This window comes from Heterocephalus glaber, unplaced genomic scaffold, assembly GCF_053883595.1.
Source record: "Heterocephalus glaber isolate CG9 unplaced genomic scaffold, H.glaber_assembly_v1.0 deba00001600, whole genome shotgun sequence".
NCBI lineage: Eukaryota > Metazoa > Chordata > Mammalia > Rodentia > Bathyergidae > Heterocephalus > Heterocephalus glaber.
The window spans coordinates 7,725,535-7,745,693 of record NW_028258372.1 but is presented as its reverse complement, the minus strand read 5'-3'; the positions used below and the strand labels follow the sequence as shown (position 1 = coordinate 7,745,693).

General features: G+C 36.1%; 1 protein-coding gene and 1 pseudogene across 23 annotated transcripts in view; one reads left to right on the top strand and one right to left on the bottom strand.

Moving 5' to 3' along the window:
• Positions 1-20,159, bottom strand: part of Cdc42bpa (CDC42 binding protein kinase alpha) — a 277,951-nt gene that overhangs the window by 113,404 nt on the left and 144,388 nt on the right. For all 23 annotated transcript variants that reach the window (XM_087194275.1, XM_087194284.1, XM_087194283.1 and 20 more), the window contains 5 exons: positions 19,050-19,250; positions 16,079-16,327; positions 13,529-13,608; positions 10,971-11,137; positions 4,608-4,730 (listed from right to left, as the gene is read on the bottom strand). In XM_087194275.1, the coding sequence (XP_087050401.1) occupies positions 4,608-4,730; positions 10,971-11,137; positions 13,529-13,608; positions 16,079-16,327; positions 19,050-19,250 (820 nt within the window). The remainder of the gene's footprint in view (positions 1-4,607; positions 4,731-10,970; positions 11,138-13,528; positions 13,609-16,078; positions 16,328-19,049; positions 19,251-20,159) is intronic.
• Positions 8,942-9,960, top strand: LOC106010062 (large ribosomal subunit protein eL6 pseudogene; annotated as a pseudogene).

Genomic DNA, 20,159 nt, shown 5'->3' with positions numbered 1-20,159 from the left:
CCTCAGTACCATAAATAAAAAGATTAGTTTCATGTTACAGGAATTTAACCTAAATAAAAATACTGTTTATATGATTTAGTCTAAGACAAAACATATCTTAAACTTCAGCTAGTTTCAAAGAACTGAAATCATTTGGAAGGTATTCAATTACGGCAAAATTAAACTAGAAACTGATAATAGAAAAATAACTGGAAACTCTTCAAACAGTTAAAAACTAAACAACATACTTCTAAATAATCCATGAGTCAGAGGCGATACAACATTTAACCAAATGAAAATATAATATATTGAAATTTGTAAAAACAGTACTGAGAGAAAAATGTATAGCAGTAACTGCATGCAAAAGTCTTAAATCAGTTCATCTAAGTGGCTCCCCAAAGCAGAAGAAAGAGAAGAAAGCAGGAAATAATAAAGAGGAGAACTCAATGAAATGGAAACAGAAAAGCAGAGACAAATCAAGAAGCAAAAGTCTGATTCTCTGAAAAGGTCAATAAAATTGACAGAGGAAGAAGGAAAGAAAGAGGAAGTGGTAAGGAGATGGAGGGAAAGAGGCAAGGGAGAATGGAGGACAGAAAAAGAGAGAGAGATCATCAATATCAGGCAGTAAATGGAGCTCTCTCTACAGACACTGAAGGCATCAAAATGACAGTCGAGAACCATGAATAAAAATGGAATAATATGAACGCATCAACACATAAAAGTTTGACAAGCTAGGCCAGATTAATTTCCCTCAAATCACAAACTACCACAACTCATCCACCTAGCTTTACAACTATTAAGAAAACTGAATTCATAATTTGAAAATTATGACAAAAGATATCTCAAAGCCTAGATCCAATGGAGAGTTCTATAAAAATAGACACCTATTGTGCACAATCTCTTGTAGAAAGGGGAACAGGAAGGAACACTTCCAAATTCATTTTATTTAGGTGCTATTTCCTTGATGAGCAGGGAGGAAGGGGGAGGGGCAAGAAAAGGGTCAAGAAAATTAAAGACCAGTATTCCTCATGTATGTAAGAAAAAAGGAGGAACACAGATGAGAACGCAACAGAACAGGTTTATTAGCAATAAACCTGAGAGGGGACTGCTGGTGTGAGAACCAAGTGAGTTACAGACTCCGGCTTTTTATAGGGTTGAAAGAGGAGGTTGGGAGAGGGCTAAGAAAGGGAGTTGGGACTAGTTTGGTATGGCTTCGTTCAAGTGGGCAGCCTATGTACTGATGGTACGGGGAATCTGGGGAAGTGTAACTGACCTTCAGGCAAGCAGCCCGTGTTAGTGTCCATAGGGGAGGTTGGGGAGCTGATCCATAGGCAGGCAGCTTGTGAGTTCCAGCAAATTGAAACTTTAGAACTATGAGAACTAAGGGGTATTGTGAATGCTGCCTCGGTCTCCAGGTCAATGTATATAAATGAAAAAAAAAAAACCACCGAAAATATTAGGAATACGATTCAACAATATGTAAAGATAATTACAGACCATAACCAATTTTCTTATTATTCCAGGATATAAGACTGGCTCAACAGCAGAAAATCAACCAACGTAATCCACCATGTCAACAGATTGAAGAAAAAAAATCATATGTGCACAACTGATTGAGAAAAAGCATTTGACAAAATTTAACACCCATTTATTATTTTTATTTATTTATTTTGGTACTGGGGATCGAACTCAGGTCCTTGGGCTTATGGGGCAGGTGGCAGAACCACTGAGCTAAATCCCAGGCCCCATTTATTATTTTTAAAAACCTAAGAAATATAAAAATAGAGGAAAACTTTTAACTTGGGGTAGATATTGAATCCACTGCCTTCACACTGAGCTATGTCCCTATCTCTTTCTTTTCTTTCCCTTCTTTCCCTTCCTCCCTATCTTTCCTTATTTAATTTTTATTTTGAGGCAAGGTCTTGCTAAGTTGCCCAGGCTGGCTTAGATTTGTGATCCTTCTGCTTCAGCCTCCCAGAGTGCTGGGATTATAAGTATACACCCCCACACCTGACTAAAACTTTTAACTTGATAAAGAATATCTATAAAAACCTACAATTCACTGCCTACCTCGCAAGCACAAGGACCCAAGTTCGATCCCTGGTACCAACCCCCCCCCAAAAAAACAAACCTACAACTAATATTACACTTACAGGTGGAAAACTAAATGCTATCCCCCTAACAATGAAGCACTGGCATGCCCTTCTTTGAGCTTTTCTTCAATGCAGTGCAATAAATTCTAGCCAATGCAATGAGTCAAGAAAAATTTTAAAAGCATACAGATCAGAATGAGAGAAATAAAAAAATCGTTTCTATTTGTAGGTGACATAATTGTTAGCATACAGCATCTCAAGGAATCTTTAAAAAAAAAAAGACCAATTCTCCTAGAGCTAAATTCAGCAGTATCACAGAATTTAAAACAAACATACAAAAATCAGTTGGATTTCTGTATATTGATAATGACTATATGAACACCTAAATTAGAAAGAAAATACCATTTGCAGTATCTCTAAAATGGGATTATTTACTGTTATTCTATATATAATAGTTTAGATGCCAAACAGATTCCCTTTGGATACTGGCAAAATGGTAATGTAAGTGAGAGCACAATGCTTTAGAATTTTAAAATTACATTGAGCCAACAAAGAAACTCACCACTATTTTGATAAAGCAGTCAACTACTAGATTGTTGAATGTTTTAGATCTATTTTACTGCAGTTTTTAATTTCAAAATAGGATTTCAAAAACTACTACTATGCAAAATCATGGTCTATTGCAAGGAAATATAAATCTGATATAGATTCATGAGAAAATTTTCCAGTTCCACCGATTATCCTAGCTGGTCTTGTGTTCCACTGCCTTTTAGTGTTGTACGACCCTAAAATATGACAATCAGTACCATTCTTAATGTTTTATCATTGGGACTAAAGTAAATTATTCCACTTACCATATTCCAGATACAACCTATTTTTAGACATATAAAGTTACAGAATTGTGGAGGGGGGAGTTAATGGGGACTGCACTCAGGGCCCTGGACATGCTAGGCAAGAACTCTACCAGTGAGCCACATCTACAACCCCAAATTACAGAAATCTGATAGAGATATTTCTGAGGAAGCAAGCCACTTTTATAAATTATGCTCAGATTTAAGATCTCCACATGTATTTAGTATAAACACAGTTTTGGTTTTTTGAGATAGGATCTCAATTAGGTAGCCCAGGCTGGCCTCAAACTCTTGATCCTCCTGCCTCAGCCTCCTCAGTGTAGAGATTACAGACATGCTCCACTATGCCCAACTCTTCTTTCGGCTATTTTTGTCTCAAATTGAAACAACTAAAAATGTCTGGAGATGCCTGATGATTCTAGCTAATACAGTGCCCTGCTCTGTATCTCTACTTCCTTAGATCACGCGATACCTCTAAATTCTGAAAACAGGTTTTATTCACTCAGAATAAAAAGCAAAGACTTTATAATAACCACCAAGATGCTACTGATAAGGCAACAAACCCCTTCTATCCCTTTACATCTCCAACTTCAGGTCCTTCCATTCTCCCTGCCTATTCGTTCTGTTCCGGCCATCCTGTGCTCTGTTTATACATGACCCACATTCTGATTTGGGGGCTTTGTACTGGCTGGTCTTTCTCCCTGGAACATGGATCCCCTAAATTACTTGTATGGTTAAGCCCCCTATCTTCTCCAGAATTTTACAACCATATCACATTCTCATTCACATTCTCAAGTCTACAGCAGGACCTACCTACTTACAATGATAAAACTTCTCTTCTCAAATATTTAAACTCATTCTCTTTATTCTATTCTAATTTTAGGACTCATCATCTTCTAACATATTATATCATTTACATACTTACATATTTATTGTTTTTCATCTCTTGAACTCTCAACCCAAGCAAGGGCAAAGACTTTTGCTTAGTACTACATTTCAAAAGCCTGAAACAGGGGCCAGGGATTTAGCTCAGTGGTTCCGGTGTCTGCCTCACAAGCGCAAGGACCAAAGTTTGATCCCCGGTACCAAAAAAAAAAACAGCCTGAAACAACACCTGATAGGTAGTAGGTGCTCATAAAGATTTACTAACTGGAATAAACAATAAATGAATAAAATGGGCCTATAAACATCTGGCAATTTTAATTTTAATTAGTCTCAGCAATGCATTGAAAAATGAGCTTTGTTACAAAGAAAATCAATTTTCACAAAGCTCAATGCCTACATATGTACAGTTCCCTCGTCTACAGTGTCCCTCCTTTTCTCACTCCTAATATCTTTTTTTCAAATGATTTGCCAGACAAATTCCAATTCAATTTCCAAAAGTAAAAATAGGTCTTCCAAAAAGTCATCCTTATTCTCTTTAAATCTGGGTTAGATGCTCCTCTCCATGTACCTGTATTTATTTTCCCCCATCCTCTTCTCAAATATATTCCAGTGACTATTCGTATAACTGCTTCCGAGAGAAAAACAGAGCTCATTAACAGTAGAACCCATTTATTTTTTGTCTTTCTTTCACTGACATAGAACTCACAACATGTATCACAGACCGGGAAGCAACTACGTACAAATACATTATTTTAAAAAATCTACCAAACTCAATTAATGATAGATCACAGAAATTTACCCGCTACTTGCTTCCTTAGTTTTTCAATTTCTTCGTTTAAGTTCTTTATTTCTAAATCTTTGCTTGCTGTGAGTGGACCATCAACAGTTGAATGCTGTAGAGCTTGGACAGTCTGTGTTGATTCTTTAAAAAAAAAGAGTAAGAGAAAGAATGAAAAAATATTGACATACCTGAAAAATTTGAAATATGTACTAATATATTTCTTTGTAGAAAAACCTTTATATAGTTCAATAGACCAGAACATCTATCCTCTGACAAAGAGCATGTGAACACATTTTAAATTGTCATAAAAATTCCATTGCATGACTTTAAAATTTATTATAACTATAAAAAAGCAATATACAAATGAATCTACCTTCTAATAGATGAGATTTTTGGTGTTAAGTACTGTTGTAATACTCGGCTACTGAATCAACTACTCTGTCCCACTTGTCCTAGCAAGGAGCATCATCATGTGATAATTCAAAAAAACTGCATACAAGGAATTAAGTCTGATGTACGAAGGAGGCTTAGACATGCCATTATGTAATAGATAGAAGTCCTAGCCTTACAAGTGGAGGCCTGTCTATAGGTGGCATTGGCTCCTCAATTTAACTAAAGTAGTTAAAATAGATATATTAATTATTTATCTTACAGTGGGTTTTTGGTTTGTTTTGTTTTGGGTGGTATCAGGGATTGAACCCAAGGAGCACTGAGCTACATCCCCAGCCCTGTTTTTAATTTTTTAAGACAGGGTCTCAGTAAGTTGTCCAGGCTAGCCTCGCATTCAACAATCCTTTCTTCAGCCTTCCAAGTAGCTGGAATTACAGGCTTTGCCTGTAGTTATAATGAGAAGATCCAAGATATTAAAGAAACACTAACTATATATTGAGGCTTATTCTCAGGTATCACCAAAAGATATGGAAAAAAGAAAACTTCAAAACCATTTTATAAGGGGGCCGGGGATTTAGCTCAGTAGTTCCCCTGCCTGCCTTGCAAGTGCAAGGACTAGAGTTAGATCTCCTATACCAAAACAAAACAAAACATTTTATATCAGAAATGAAACCACCTTTCGTCCTAAAATAGGTTCCCTACTATTTATAGAAGGGTTCCCAAGTAAGAAGTCTCCCCCTTACTGCAATGATTCTGAGGCAGCACAAATCATTACTGGCCTTGAACTTGTGACCCCCCGCCTCGGCTGCCCAGAGGCTGGGATTACAGATGTTCCCACCTTGCCCAGCTTCACCTTCTCTTTTCTTGTCAAATCTAGATATTGTACTTTATTCATTATCTATCTCCTCAGAGTAGAATGCAAGCATTGCAAGAGCAGAAATTTGTGTCCCTGTCTATTCATTTTTATCCCTGGTCATATGCAGAACAGTTTCTGGCTCATTAGTGCTTAGTAAATGATGAATCAGCTTAAATGTTAACTTATGCCTTAGCTATTAATCATGTGTTAATATCAAAAGGTAATGACCTTACATTTTCACTGAATTTGCTTTGCATGAATGATATAAATCACGGGTAAGAATAAAAAGAATTCAAACGTTAAAACAAACCCCTGGGACATAGGAATTTCTCATTTGTCATGTAATAGGATCGCTTCTCAGCTTTCTGCCTAAGATCAAGTGTAGCACCTATAATGTAACAGGAATCAACGTCTCATTCATTGCTATATTGCTTCCGTATATATACTATTTATTTAATGAAATATAAAAATACATGTTGAAAAAATCTTATTTTCAAAAACAGCATGGAGCTGGGAAAGCAAACATGACAAAAGCAAAATTAACTAGAGAGGAGTGAGCTCTGCTGAGGTGAGAGGGCTGTCAGAAATGCTTCTAACTTGGGAGCTTTGTCCATTTCTGTGAGTGAATTTAGGTTCAAGCTTGACCTAGGCTGAGGACAGCATGCTGAAAGAAAACCCTTCAAAGTTTCTGGAGTACGTGGGGCTGGTTCAATATTTGGAAAGCTCAGGATCCCTGCACACATGGTGCCCTTGTCCCTGTAGCAGTTAGGATAGTATAGAGTTTACTTTGGGATGGAAGAGTACTAAGTGGGAAAGAACGTCATGAGGAGAACACTATGCTGGAAATATTCTATATGTTGATATAGATGGAGGATACAGGAGTGCACACATATATAAACATTTACTTTTCATGCACATAAAATAGTGCTTGCACACATTACTATATGTCTATCACCATATTAAAAAGACAAAGAAGCCAGGAATGTTAGCACATGCCTTTAATCTCAGCACTCTGGGAGGCTGAGGCAGGAAGAGCAAAAGCTCAAGCTGAGCCTGGGCAATTTAGCAACTTAGTAAGACCCTGTCTCCAAAAAAAATGGCAGGGCAAAGGTGTGGGTTCATTCACTAGTGCTGTAATCAGCCAGTCAATCAATCAATCAATCAATCAACCAGTCAAGCCTGAAGTAATTCACATCCAAATATTTTAGCAATTTACTGAAGAACAGAAAATAGTCTGTTCTATTGATGACAATAGTGTCTTTCTCTACTGGCCCTCAAAAAGTATGATTGCAGGGCCAGGGATTTAGCTCAGTGGTTCACCGCCTGCTGCGCAAGTGCAAGGACCCAAGTTCGATCCCTGGTACCAAAAAAAAAAAAAAAGTATGATTATAACATTTTATGATTGTAAAACTTAGATTCTTTCTCTCTTAGGAGTTACACGTTCTTGATTATTTGTTAATACATACATTCCTTCATTCACAAAATATATAAACTAGATTGTATGTTATATCCTTCATTTTGGAGAAAATGAAGCAAAGAGGAATCTTGAGTGCTGGGGATGAACTTGAGTTTGAATTACAAATAGGATGATCAGGAAAGGCCTCACTGAAAGCCTTCTTGAAATAAATACCTGCTTCAAGTAAAGAGGTAAAGGGATAAGTCCTGTGAATATCAAAGAGAGAACATTTAAGGTAGAGCAATGGCTAATGCAAAGGAGGTGGTGTTGGCATCTGCTTGGCTGGTAGAAAGAACAGCAAGGAGCCCTGGGTGGCCTGAATAGAGAAAACAAGGAAGGAAGTAGTAGGAAATGAAGTATGTAAGAAGTCTTATCATTAAAAAAAGTCTCATCATACATGACCTTAGGCCACTGAAATTAATTTGGTTATTAATGTGAGGTTGGAAGCCTTTGGGAGTAGGGATAAGACAGTGAAATAAAATAATCTAAATTAGATTTTCATATGATTAGCTGTTTGGAAAACAAACTGGAAAAGTAGTGAAGGGGACAGGAAAAGGTACAGCAGAGGAAATCAGTTAATAAGTTGTTGTAATAATATGGAGAACTGATGGTGATTTGACACAGGATCAGAGCCCTATGGTGAGTGACAATCAGATCATGGATCTATTACAATGTACAGAGCTAACCTGATTTGCTGATGTGGGATGAGAAGAAAAAAGAAGGCTTAGGGATGGCCATAAGGTTTTTCTTCTGACAATAAGGAAAGCCTGCAATATTCTAGGGCACTCTAACAATCAAAGGTCAAAGAGATAAGAAAAAAATCAGCAAAGGAAACTCTAAAATGGCTGTTTTATGAGGAATAAGAAAAACCAGGAGAGTAAAATGCCCCAAAAGCCAAAAAACGAAAGTGTTACCTCGAGGAAAAGTGCTTAATTGGGTCAAATAATGATGGTAGGTAAAAAGATATGGACTCAGAAATGATCACTGGATTTTACAACACGGGCTAAATAAATGGGCTGGGGGAGAAACATAAGCATTCTGGATGGCACTTAGGGCTGAACAGAGATTGGTGTTCATGAATTTGAAACAACAAGAGGCAACATGTTGTGTGTACTGAATATGCTATCTTAAGCTGCACAGGTGCATATATATAAAGTTGCATTTAAATGCAGTATGACAAAAAGAAAGTGGAATTACAGATCTGATGATATATGTGGAAGTATGATTATCACTGACTACAGAATGAGGAATGAGAGTATGTTCTATGGTTTGGACCTTAAATGTCTCCCAAATGCTCACACTTTGAAGGACTGATCACCAGCATGTGGCACCACTGGGAAGTGGTGGAAGCATCAGGGGACAGGGCCTAGATGCAGGAAGTGAGTTACTCTGAGGGTAACCTTGAAGGGGATCTTGACATCCCTTCCCCACCCTGTTTCCTAGCTACCACAAAGTTAACAACATATGCCATCACTATGATATACTGCTTCACCACGGGTCCAAAGGCAACTGGGCCAACCATAGACTAAAATCTGAGAAACCATGAGCCAAGGTAAATCTTTCCTCTGTTTAATTTGTATATTTTGTCGCAGTGAAGGAAATCTGGTAACACAGTGTAAGAAGAACAGTGAAATGGTAACGATAGGGTGATACAGAATTGGAGATGATGGTGGAATTGAAGGAATACTGGAATTAAGACACTAGAGAGCCCATCTTGTAAAACAGTGAGTGCAAAAGCTAAAAGGCCAGATACTAAGGATAAAAAAAATGGAAGCCAAGAAAGCTGGTGCACTGGCATAGTTGAAGACAGTAACCCTAAGGCAGTATGGAGAATCTTTTAGAGCTTTCAATGGTAACAAATAACGCACTGCAGCAAGCATGCCACAGGCTCACCACCACTATCCGGAGGCTAAAAAGCCCAAGAAGGGGAACCCTCCTATAGATGAACCCCTGTTCTGGTTAGAGGAATTGGCAGATATCCCCAATCTGCCATCCATATATTCCAGAGATGCCATATATGAGAGAAAGTACTCAGCTGGCTATATCCAAGATTGAAAAGAAAAAAGAGAAAAAGTTCTTGCTACTGTTGCAAAACCAGCTGGTGGTTAACAAGAATGGTAGAACTAGGGTGTTTTAAGCTTTGCAAAATGCTTTGATACTATGCTACCAAGTACATACCTCAAAAGCTATAGAGCAACACAACAAAACCCTCAGTCAACATATGAGAAAATTCAAGCTAGTAGCACTCCTAGGAGTATCTTTAACACTTTCATTGGGTGCCACACAGGGAAGAGTGTGGTTTTCCTGAAGCAGGTAAGCAGCAGCTTCCTACTGTGACTGTGACTGGACCTCTGCCTCTCAATGGAGTTCCTCTGCACAAAACACACCAGAAATCTGTCACCACCTCTACAAAACTTGGTATCAACTACATGGAAATCTCAGAACGCCTCACTAATGCTTACTCCGTGATGCAGTAGCTGCAGAAGCCCAGACACCAGGAAGATGAAATCTTTAACACAGAGAATGAAATACAAGATTACAGAGCAGTGCAAGGTTGATCAGAAAGCTACAGATTCACAAATGTTTTGAAAAATCAAAGCTATTCTTCAGCTCCAGGGCTACAATGCAATTTGACAAATGGAATTTATTTTCACAATTTGGTGTTCTAAATTTCTTACCAAGAATCTAATTAAATAACAGAGACAAATAGACAGACCTGAAAGATCCCTGGAAAATTATAACCAGGAGATTATGAAAGGTTTGCCTGAAATTGAGATTTAAAAGTTTAAATATTATAAACTTGAGATTTATCTTGCTGCCATCAGAAGGATGAAGCAGGGGGAGATTAAGATTTTTGCCAGTGGGGCCAGGGATTTAGCTCAGTGGTGCTGCCGCCTCCCTCGCAAGTGCAAGGTCCCGAATTCAATCCCTGGTAGCAAAAAAAAAAAAAAAAAAGATTTTTGCCTATGAAGAACTAATAAACTAGGTCAAAGCTTGTAAAAGGTTCACCTTTGTGGATTTTATTTTATTTTATTTTTTGGTACCAGGGATCGAACTCTGGACCTTGCACTTGTGAGGCAGGCAGCAGAACCACTGAGCCCCTGGCCCCCACCTTTGTGCATTTTTAAATCACCAGACACTTTGACAGGAACAATGCTACACAGTGACAGTGGGGTAGGAGCAATAATTATTTTTATTTTTATTTTTTTTTCGTACCAGGGATCAAACTCAGGTCCTTGTGCTTGCAAGGCAGGCAGTGGAACCACTGAGCTAAATCCCCGGCCCCAGGAGCAATAATTCTTAATGATTGAGAAAATATGATATGAAAGTCAGTAAAGTACTATACTAGAGTGAGAAGGATCCTTGTTGTCCTCATAGTCTCCTTTTCCTTTCTCCATATGTATTTATTTCCACACATTTATATATGTATACACACACACACACACACACACACACACACACACACACAACCAGATGGGAAACAAATACTTTGTGCTGTTTACTATTAATTGTATGATTTTACATAAATGGCATTCTATTATGTCCTGTATAAATTTTTACAACTTGACTCTTCACCACTTATAAAAGACTTGCTTTTAAGATAAAAACAACTACTTGGAATACAGTTCATAACATGATGTTACCAATTCAAAAGAAAAATATCCTTAAATATATTTACCTTGAAGCTTTCTACTAAGTTCAAGTTTCTCTTGTTCAAGGCGCTTAATTCTTCTTTCATAAGCTTCAGTTGCTAAGTTGTTATCTAGAGTCCTCTGAACACTAACATCAAGATCTACTGAGGTGAGACCAGCTGTAACTCTTAAACAGCTCCGATCAGAAAGAACACTAAAGAAAAAAAAAATGCAGGTTCACACTGCAATAAAAGTGTGAAGAAATTGTTCATTTTGAAATTGTTCATTTAAAACATACATTTGAGTAGCTACACTTAGCTAGAACGGTATAGAAATATTTTTTGAATAATTACCATAAACCACTTTTATAAGTATTTTTAAAAGGAAAATTTAAATCCCTCAAATTATCTTTAACCTTAAAAAAAAACACACATGAAGTCTGTAGAAGGGTTATTAGTAATTTAAAATAATTTGACCACCTGAGTGAAATAGTTAAACAAATCAACCATGGTACTCTTAACCAGAATTTGAAATTCAAAATTCAAATCTGAGGTTCTTTCTTTAATTTGAGCTATTAAAAAAATGTAAGAAGTGTTGGACATTCAGCAGTAAACAAAAATCCTTGCCAATATAGGGCTTAAATTCCAGTGACAGGGACAGTAATAAGATAATTAAGTAAAATCTTCAGTGCATTAGAAAGTGTTAAATGCTAAGAAGAAAACACAAAGAAGGAAAATAGAGAAATGAAGCCCTGAGGAAGAGGAGATAAAAATTAAAAGTGGTCAGGAAAGCCATCTATGAAAGTAACTGTTAGGAAAGGCAAGCATAAAGGGACCAACCAAAGAAATATCAGGAAGAGGAGCAGTCTAGGCAGATGGAACCCAATTGCAAGATTCCAGAAACAAGGCTGTTGGACCAGAAAGGCAGCCTGTGTAGACGGAGTTGAGTAGAAAAAGATGAAGAGCAGTAGGAAATAAAATTAGAAAGATAAACGTGAATCAGCTGAGTAGGGCCTTGTAAGAACTTTGGTTTGGAGTTATGATATAAAGTCACTAGAGTTGGGGAGTGAAGAGGACTGGTACTGCACAGGAAGTGACATACTTCTGACATCTTTTAGCAAGATAACTTTGCATAGATTCAGAGAAATATAAAGAAGTTATTATGTAGATGGTTAAGATAGATTTCAAATACAAAAGAAAAGGTCTCAGCTGCAGATACACACTTAGGAGTCATCAGCAAATATCTGGGAGAACACAGGAAGGGTAGATGGAAAAAAGTCCAAAGACTAAGCCCTAGAACACTGAAAATACTGATATTCAGAGATCAGGAAGATTAGGAAAACTCAGGTATGGAAAATGAAGAGTGGCCAGCAAGACTAAAAAGAAAATCTGGAAAGTGCTCTAGAAGTAAGAGGAAAAGCATGTTATAGAGGTGTGGAGCTGTGGCAAAGATGAGACTAGGCCAATGAGTAAGACTAGGACCGAAAAGTAATCATTAGATTTAGTAGAATGAAGATTCATGGTGACTGTAACAAAGGAAGTCTGCATGAAGTGACAGTGACAAGAGTATAGTCCTGACTGGAATGGATTCAAGGAAGAGCAGCGTGAAAAAAACACAATATAGTCAACAGAAGTAAATTTGCCATACTACAGATCAGATAACTGGTTAGTAACAGGTGAAAGAGAGGGACCCAGAGACGTTTCATATTTTAAGATGGAAGAAAGAACTGCATAGTTTTAAGCTGAAGGAAATGATCTGATGATGAAAATGACACAAAAAGGGTAAAATGTATGGCATTAAAGTGAGCAATATACTATGCTGGGCAGAAGAGGATGGACAGGGTTGGCCTTAGCTAGAAGCTTTCATGAACCATCCATGGTAAGAAGACCACATATAAGTCCAGAGTTGTGCAGGTGGAAAATGTGATCAGAGCTTGTAGAAGTTGTCTGATGCTGGCTTCAGTCCTCTTGGTGAAAGAGGAAGCAAGAGCACTAGCTTAGAGTGAGATTTGGGAAGACTGAATATACTAGAGTAATATAGTACATCTGCCAAGTAATAAGCTGAGGTTGGTAAACATGAACTTAAAGTACGACTTAAGAATGGTCAGTTCTCTGTAGTCACTTTGAATTGCACAGGTTCAGCAGAGAATTGAATTATAAATGTTGACATAACAAAGAAAGTGTAACAGACTGAGACAGTGAGGGAACTGAGGTGACACACAAGGGGTGATGATAATCATTCACAGTGGAATTTAAACTGGTTACGGAGGAACAAGAGCATCTAAGTGGAATGAAGTGTGAATGGAAGGATGATACAACCAATGTGTTGAAAATTCCCACGCTTAAAATCTACAGAATATTTTATTTATTCAATAGCATGAGACTCTTCTAATTCTTACCCCACTGCTGAGCGTTAGATTTTGAGCTTCCTGTTGGTCCTATTCTTTCCCTTCCTAAAAGAGGTAAGATTGTGTGTTCTATTCATGTTGTAATATCTAATTCATCCTGTTTTTACATTCTTTAATTTGTAAGGCTCTTATATATCATATTTTTAAAACTTCAATTCACTTTAATTTGCTACATATTATCCAAATGTTGAAACTTACCAGCTACTAGTATATGTAAAACCAACAAATGGCAGATGGTGGCCAGAAAATGCAGTATGTGTTGGTGGGGGCATTGTTTCCTACAGGAAAAGAAAACATCTAGTAAGAAACAGGGAGCTATGATTAATAGGTCAGACTATAAATACTGGCAAAAAAAAAAAAATACTGGCAACAGGAAATATGTGACTGTTCACATTGGGAATACTAATTATTTGGCACAGATGTACAATGATATAAAATTTAGACCATAAACAATGATACTGTAAAATCCTACTAAATTAAAATGAAGACTGAAAGTCTGAGAGTATATTCACTATTAATATATTCTGTATTTGTGAGTTTACATTAGAAACTAAAATTTATTTATTTATTTTTTGGTACCGGGGATTGAACTCAGGATCTCGAGCTTTCCAGGCAGGTGCTGCACCACTGAGTTACATCTCCACTAAAATTTATTTTTAAATACCAAATCAATACCTAATGTTTTTGAGATCATTCAAGACATGAAAAACAAAACAAAGATTTGAGTTAACCTTTATGCATATTCCTAGCTGAGGATAAAAAGGAAACATTTTGTTTTCTCATTTAAGCTCTCACACTATAACCAAATGTCCTTTATAAGGTCTATTTGGGTCTATGTTTTTCATATTTTTGTGCCTTTTGCAGATAATTTTACTTTTTAAAATGTCCCCTAATCATAGCAATAAAGTGCTACCTAGAATTTTAAGTGAGAAAGCTATAATGTGCCTTTACAGAGAAAATAACATGTGTCAGATAAGCTTCCTTCAGTTATGAGTTATAGTGCTGTTAGACATGAGTTCAATGATAATGAACCAACAATTTATATTACATAAACCAGGTGTGGTATTGCATGCCTGTAATCTTAGCACTCAGAAGGCTGAGACAGGAGTATCGCTGAGAGTTCAAGGCCAGGCTGGGCTATACAGTGAGTTCAAGGCCAACCTGAGCTACACAGCAAGACTCCATCAAAAAATAAATATATATAATATATTACATACTATAGTATATTATATATATTTATGTTAAAAGTACCACATAAGGTGCCTTTAAATAGAAGCTCAGATAAACAGTTATGTATCCCTTGACCAGAGGCTCTCAGACACCTACCTTTGTATGCATTACACAAAGCTAAAGGTCAATGTTAGTGTTTACGGTAACTATTACTGTGAATAATTAGATTTATCTGTACCACGCAATTAATTTGGTTTCTTTTTTTTGTTTTTGTTTTTGTTTTTTTCTTTTGTGGTCCCAGGGATCAAACTAGGACCTTGCGCTTGCGAGGCAGGCAGCAGAACCACTGAGCTAAATCCCTGGCCCCCGTGCGTTTAATTTGAAAGGCTAACAGTAAATACAATTCTAGTAAAAAATTGGTAAGGAAGTCCATCTATTTCTTTCTTGTAATTTTTTTTAAAAAGGAAAGTATAAGAGAAGTTCTTATCTCCCTTGAATATAGTATCAAACAATAAAAAGTGGTATTAATATTAAAAATGTTCATAAAGAATTAAAACCATAGGCAATGAAATAACTGAATAAAAATGCAAGCTCAACCAGGCCCAGTAACACATGCCTTTCCGTCCAGCTGCTTGGGACACTGAGGCAGGAGCATCACTCGAGACCAGAAGTTCAAGGCCAGTCTGGGCAACACAAAAAGACCCCATTTCAAAAAAAAACACTAAGTAAATAAAAGCTCAAGAGGGAAAAATAATAAAGTTTTATGTTCTTATTTTCTAAATTTTATTTTTAATATAACTTAATGACTCAGAACAGAGGCAACACATCATCTGGAGCTCAATGGGTATGGCCCACAAGCTAAGAATGAATGACTACTTAAATGGACCGCTTGTATACCTTTACCTCAAGCAACAGCCATACTTCAGTCTAGTAAGGGCATGGACTTGCTTTCCCCATTCATTTTATACCAAGTTTGCTTTTTTCAGCATCAATACCACTGGTGCAGGTATTTGGCCCTGCAAATCAAGTTTGCCCACTCTAGCAGAAAAATTGCTAGTTTTTACAGCCAGCTTCCAAGAACTACCACAACTGTCACAACCAAGTAGGTGATGAAGGTGAAGGGATGTGGTATATGTGATTTTAACCAAAGTTCAGGAGTTTTTCATAAATCAATCTTTCTCCATTTATTTCCATTTGGTTAATACATTAAGCTCTAAATTGACTGCTTTCGGGAATTTTGTTCAGTTTCATGGCTGGTTTGGGGAGAGATCTGCCAACCCTTTTACTTTGCTATCATGAAATCCACTGAAGCATCTAATTTGTCTTCATTAGGAAACCTACTGGCATAACTTATCTGAGAAGTAAATCTTTGAATTTTTCTCTTAGTTATAAATAATTATGTTGACCTCAGTTAACTTTCTTAATTTCTAGATTTATGATAAAGAAGCCCTGGAAGCCATGTTGTTTGACTGTTAAGTGATAAGGTGGTGCTAGCATAATACTCAAGAGACCAAAAGATTACTTTATAGTCATATTCAAAAGAAAAAGCAGGACAGAAGTACTTCTTGTTATACTTACAGAATTTTTTAAACAATCATCATCCACATCAAAATTTGATGTATCTGTTGGGCTACTAACTTCTGGAATATAAGGTGCTTCACAGTTTCTAATATTATCCCAATCAATGCCACTAAAAAATGGGTGTTTCTTGAAGTCTTCTATTCCATTTTGACCAAGTCGATGTTCTCTGCTACAAATGAGTCTTCGAATAAGATCCTTAGCGTTTTCAGAAACATCAGTCACTTGGGCTGGAAACTGAAACCTCTCCTATACAGAGAATAATAGAAGTAAAATATAAATCAGTTTCTAGTTTACCATATAGAATAGCTGACTTATTTATTTTCTCAAAAATACACTCCTTTTTAAAAGTATCTAATAAGTATATGCTGGTACATAGAACTGACACTAAAAGAGATCAGAGAGGAATTTTCCTGAAAGAATTTTAATTCCATATGTGACATAGCCAAGATTACTATAGATAGTATTAAACAGTATTAGTACAGATATGCTAAACTAAATATAAAAATTTAAACTGCTATTAAAATGAAGAATTTATTAATAATGGCATTTGACTTAATATTTCAATACAACATAGACGATCAATAATGTTCATATACAATACAAAGTAGTAATCACCTGATAATACTAAACATTTTTAAAGAATTTAATACCTATCTGACACTAATCAACATGATTTATTTATTTAATTCATTTACTCCTCACAACAATCATCTTAGGTGAGTACTACTATTCTTACAGAAGAAGAAACCAAGACACAATGGTTCAAGTCATTTTCTCAATGTCACACTACTAGTAAATGACAGAAATAAATCTTGAACTGAAGCTGTCTCACTTGAGAACCTGTGCTATTAAGTGCATGTTACGCTACAATGATTTCTTGCAGCTATTTTCAGTTTTTCATCTCTTCATAACTATTTAGAGCACCATCTTTGCAGCATAAACTCTATAAAGTTTATAGAACTAATTATTAAACAACTAATCATAACAGCATCCCCAGAACACATTAAAAAAATAGATTATCATTCCCTTTGGGAATATTCATATTCATATTCAAGGTTCCTGAAATTGTTCAGTGTCTTATGAAACATATAATCAAAACCTTTTCTCTTCTTACTATATACAATCTATTCTATTTCCCTTAGTGTTATGCTAAATGGATTCAAGCTTTACAAATTTTTCCTGCTGTGCATTTGGATTGTTGCTAATGTTTTGTGATCATAAATAATATTGGAATAGACAGTCTATATACATGTTTGCTCTAATGAACATTTACATCAGGTGGATTGTTAACTGAGGTTACTCAATTCAAAGGTCTAATCATTTTGTTTCTCTCAGTAGTGGGGACTAAATCCAGTGCCTTCATACCAAACTATATCCTTAGCCTTAAAATTTTTTTTTTTTAATTTTGAGAAAGGATTTCACTAAGTTGACAGGTTGCCTGAGCTGGGTTCAAACTGGTGATTCTCCTGTCTCAACCTTCCACAGTGCTGAGATTACAGGTGTGTGGCACCATGCCTAGCTCCATTTTTTAACATTTGTAACTTTGATGGAAAGGTTACACCAACTTATATTCCCCTTAAGAATGTCCCTGAATGCCCACCTCATTGCATTATTTATGTATTCTATGTACATACTATTTTTCTTTTTATTTTTGCCAATTTGACAGAAATAAAATATCACCAGGTGTAGTGGCATACACCTATAATTCCAGCACTCAGAAGGCTAAGGTAGGAGGATTGACATGAGTTCCAGGCCAGCCTGGGCTACAAAGTGAGACCCTGACTCAAAACAAAACAAAACAGTGGAGAAAGGTTCCTTTTTCCCCACAGCCCCACCAGCACTTTTATTGGTTCATTTCTTGATAGCAGCCATTCTTTCTGGGTTGAGGTAGAATCTCAGCATTGTTTTCACTTGCATCTCTGGAATGACCAGTGACGTTGAACATTTTTTCATATGTTTACTTGCTATTTCTACTTCTTTGTCTGAAAAACATCTGTTCATTTCAGATGCCCATTTTTGGATTGGGTCTTTAAATCTGGGAGGTCTGACTTTTTTAAGTTCTTTATATATTCTAGATAGTAACAGCCCAATTGCCCATCAACTGGAGACCAGATAAAGAAAATGTGTTTTTTTTTTTATAAAATGGAGTATTACTCAGCCATAAAGAATGAGAAATTAGAGGCATTTATAGCTAAATGGATGCACACTGAGGACACACTCTTAAGTGAAATAAACAGGACACACATGTAAATACCAAATAGTTTCTTTGGTGTGAGAAACTGAAAGTGCAAATAAGGATCAAAATGTATAACAGATAATGTAAAATAGGAAGAAAAGGGGCAAAGGGGAAGTGGGAGGGGTAGGGGAAAAGAAAGAAGGGAATGGAATTAACATGAGAAAATGAAAAAATGGAAACAAAGTATTTGTAAATAAGGAGGGGTGGAGGGGTTGAAGGGGGGGCAGGGGAATGGGAAAAAAATAAGAATCAAGATATATTATGTAAAGGTACAAATCTCCAATGATAAATGTCATTATGTTGTATACCTAAAATGTACCAATAAAATTAATTTTAATTTTTTTTAAAAAAGTAAGGTGTCAGCAGTGGCATTAAAAAAAGAAATAAAATATTTCATTCTTAATTTTGTTTATATTACATTGTTACTAGTAAGATTGAGGATATGTTTACATGCCTTCTAATCATAATTGCATGTATAGTAAGTAATGACTTCAATTGTCTATGACCTTTCAACTGGAGAGTTCAATTTTCCACTTTAAATAAAATACAAAATAAAGTTAGAACTAAGAATTTTATGTATAACTTATGGATTCTGATTATTCATATTTGTTGTTTCCCTTACTACCAAAGAAATGTGATTTTTCACTGTTTTTAGAAAAATATTTTCTCTTTAATATCACATTATTATGTTTTATTGACCATAGTAATTTTAAAAAAGTAGAATACACTAACTTTGTGGTTCATGATTTTTCCGTATGTTTCCACCAGAGATTCTGCATAGAATGGTGTTTCTCCATAAAGCATTTCATACATACAGACCCCCAAAGACCACCAGTCACACTCAGGTCCATATCTGCCTTTTCCATCTTCCATGGCTTGAAGGATCTCAGGAGAAATATAATCTGGGGTTCCAACTGCCACTGAGGACTGGACCTGAAGAAGTTCACATTTTTATTAATCTACTGTAATATTTTAGAAACAGACTAATTTTATACTAAAAATAGTTAACATTTACATAAGATATGCAATAGACAATATTATCTGATAACAAGTACATTTTGTTATTATCTGAGTTTAGTTTCCTGGTACATAGGTCAAGATTTTGGTTTTCTTTTTTTGGGGTACTGGGGATTGAACTCAGGACCTTGTGGTTGTGAGGCAGGCATGGTGCCACTGAGCTAAATCCCCAGCCCAGGTCAAGATTTTATGTCACCTCCACTGTAATGGTTTTCCAGTTTCATAACACTGTAGAAACTTTATTATAGTTAGTTGACTACATTCAGAAGAACAATATGCTGAATCATCATAGCCATTAAAAACAAACTGAATATTTGGCTTATAATATTATTATTATTACTGGTATTTATTTCTGATATATATATATATATATATAAATGGAACTGAAGATTTTATTATCAGATGGGAGACCTAATAATGCAAGAAATGCAGGCCAACACTAGAGATTATATTTAAACTCCTTAATGGAAACCTAAGAAAAAGAGAGGCCAACAATGTATTATATAGCAAAATACTTACTAACCACTACAATATGTTATAAAAGCAGGGAAAGTATCCTTTGAAAAATAGTCTCAGCCAGGTGTGGTGGTGCACATCCATAAATTCCAGCACTATGGAAGCCTGAGGCAGGAGGGTCACAAGTTTGAGCCCAGCCTGGGTAACTTAGCAAGAGCCTCCCTCAAACGAAAAAAGAAAATAGGCCAGGAATGTAGCTCATTGCAAAGGCCCTGAGCTTAATTCCCAGTGCTGCAAAATAAACAATAAAATAATATCCCAATAGAAAAAAAGTTGAGGAAATAATTATAGCAGGTTAAACGTAAATTA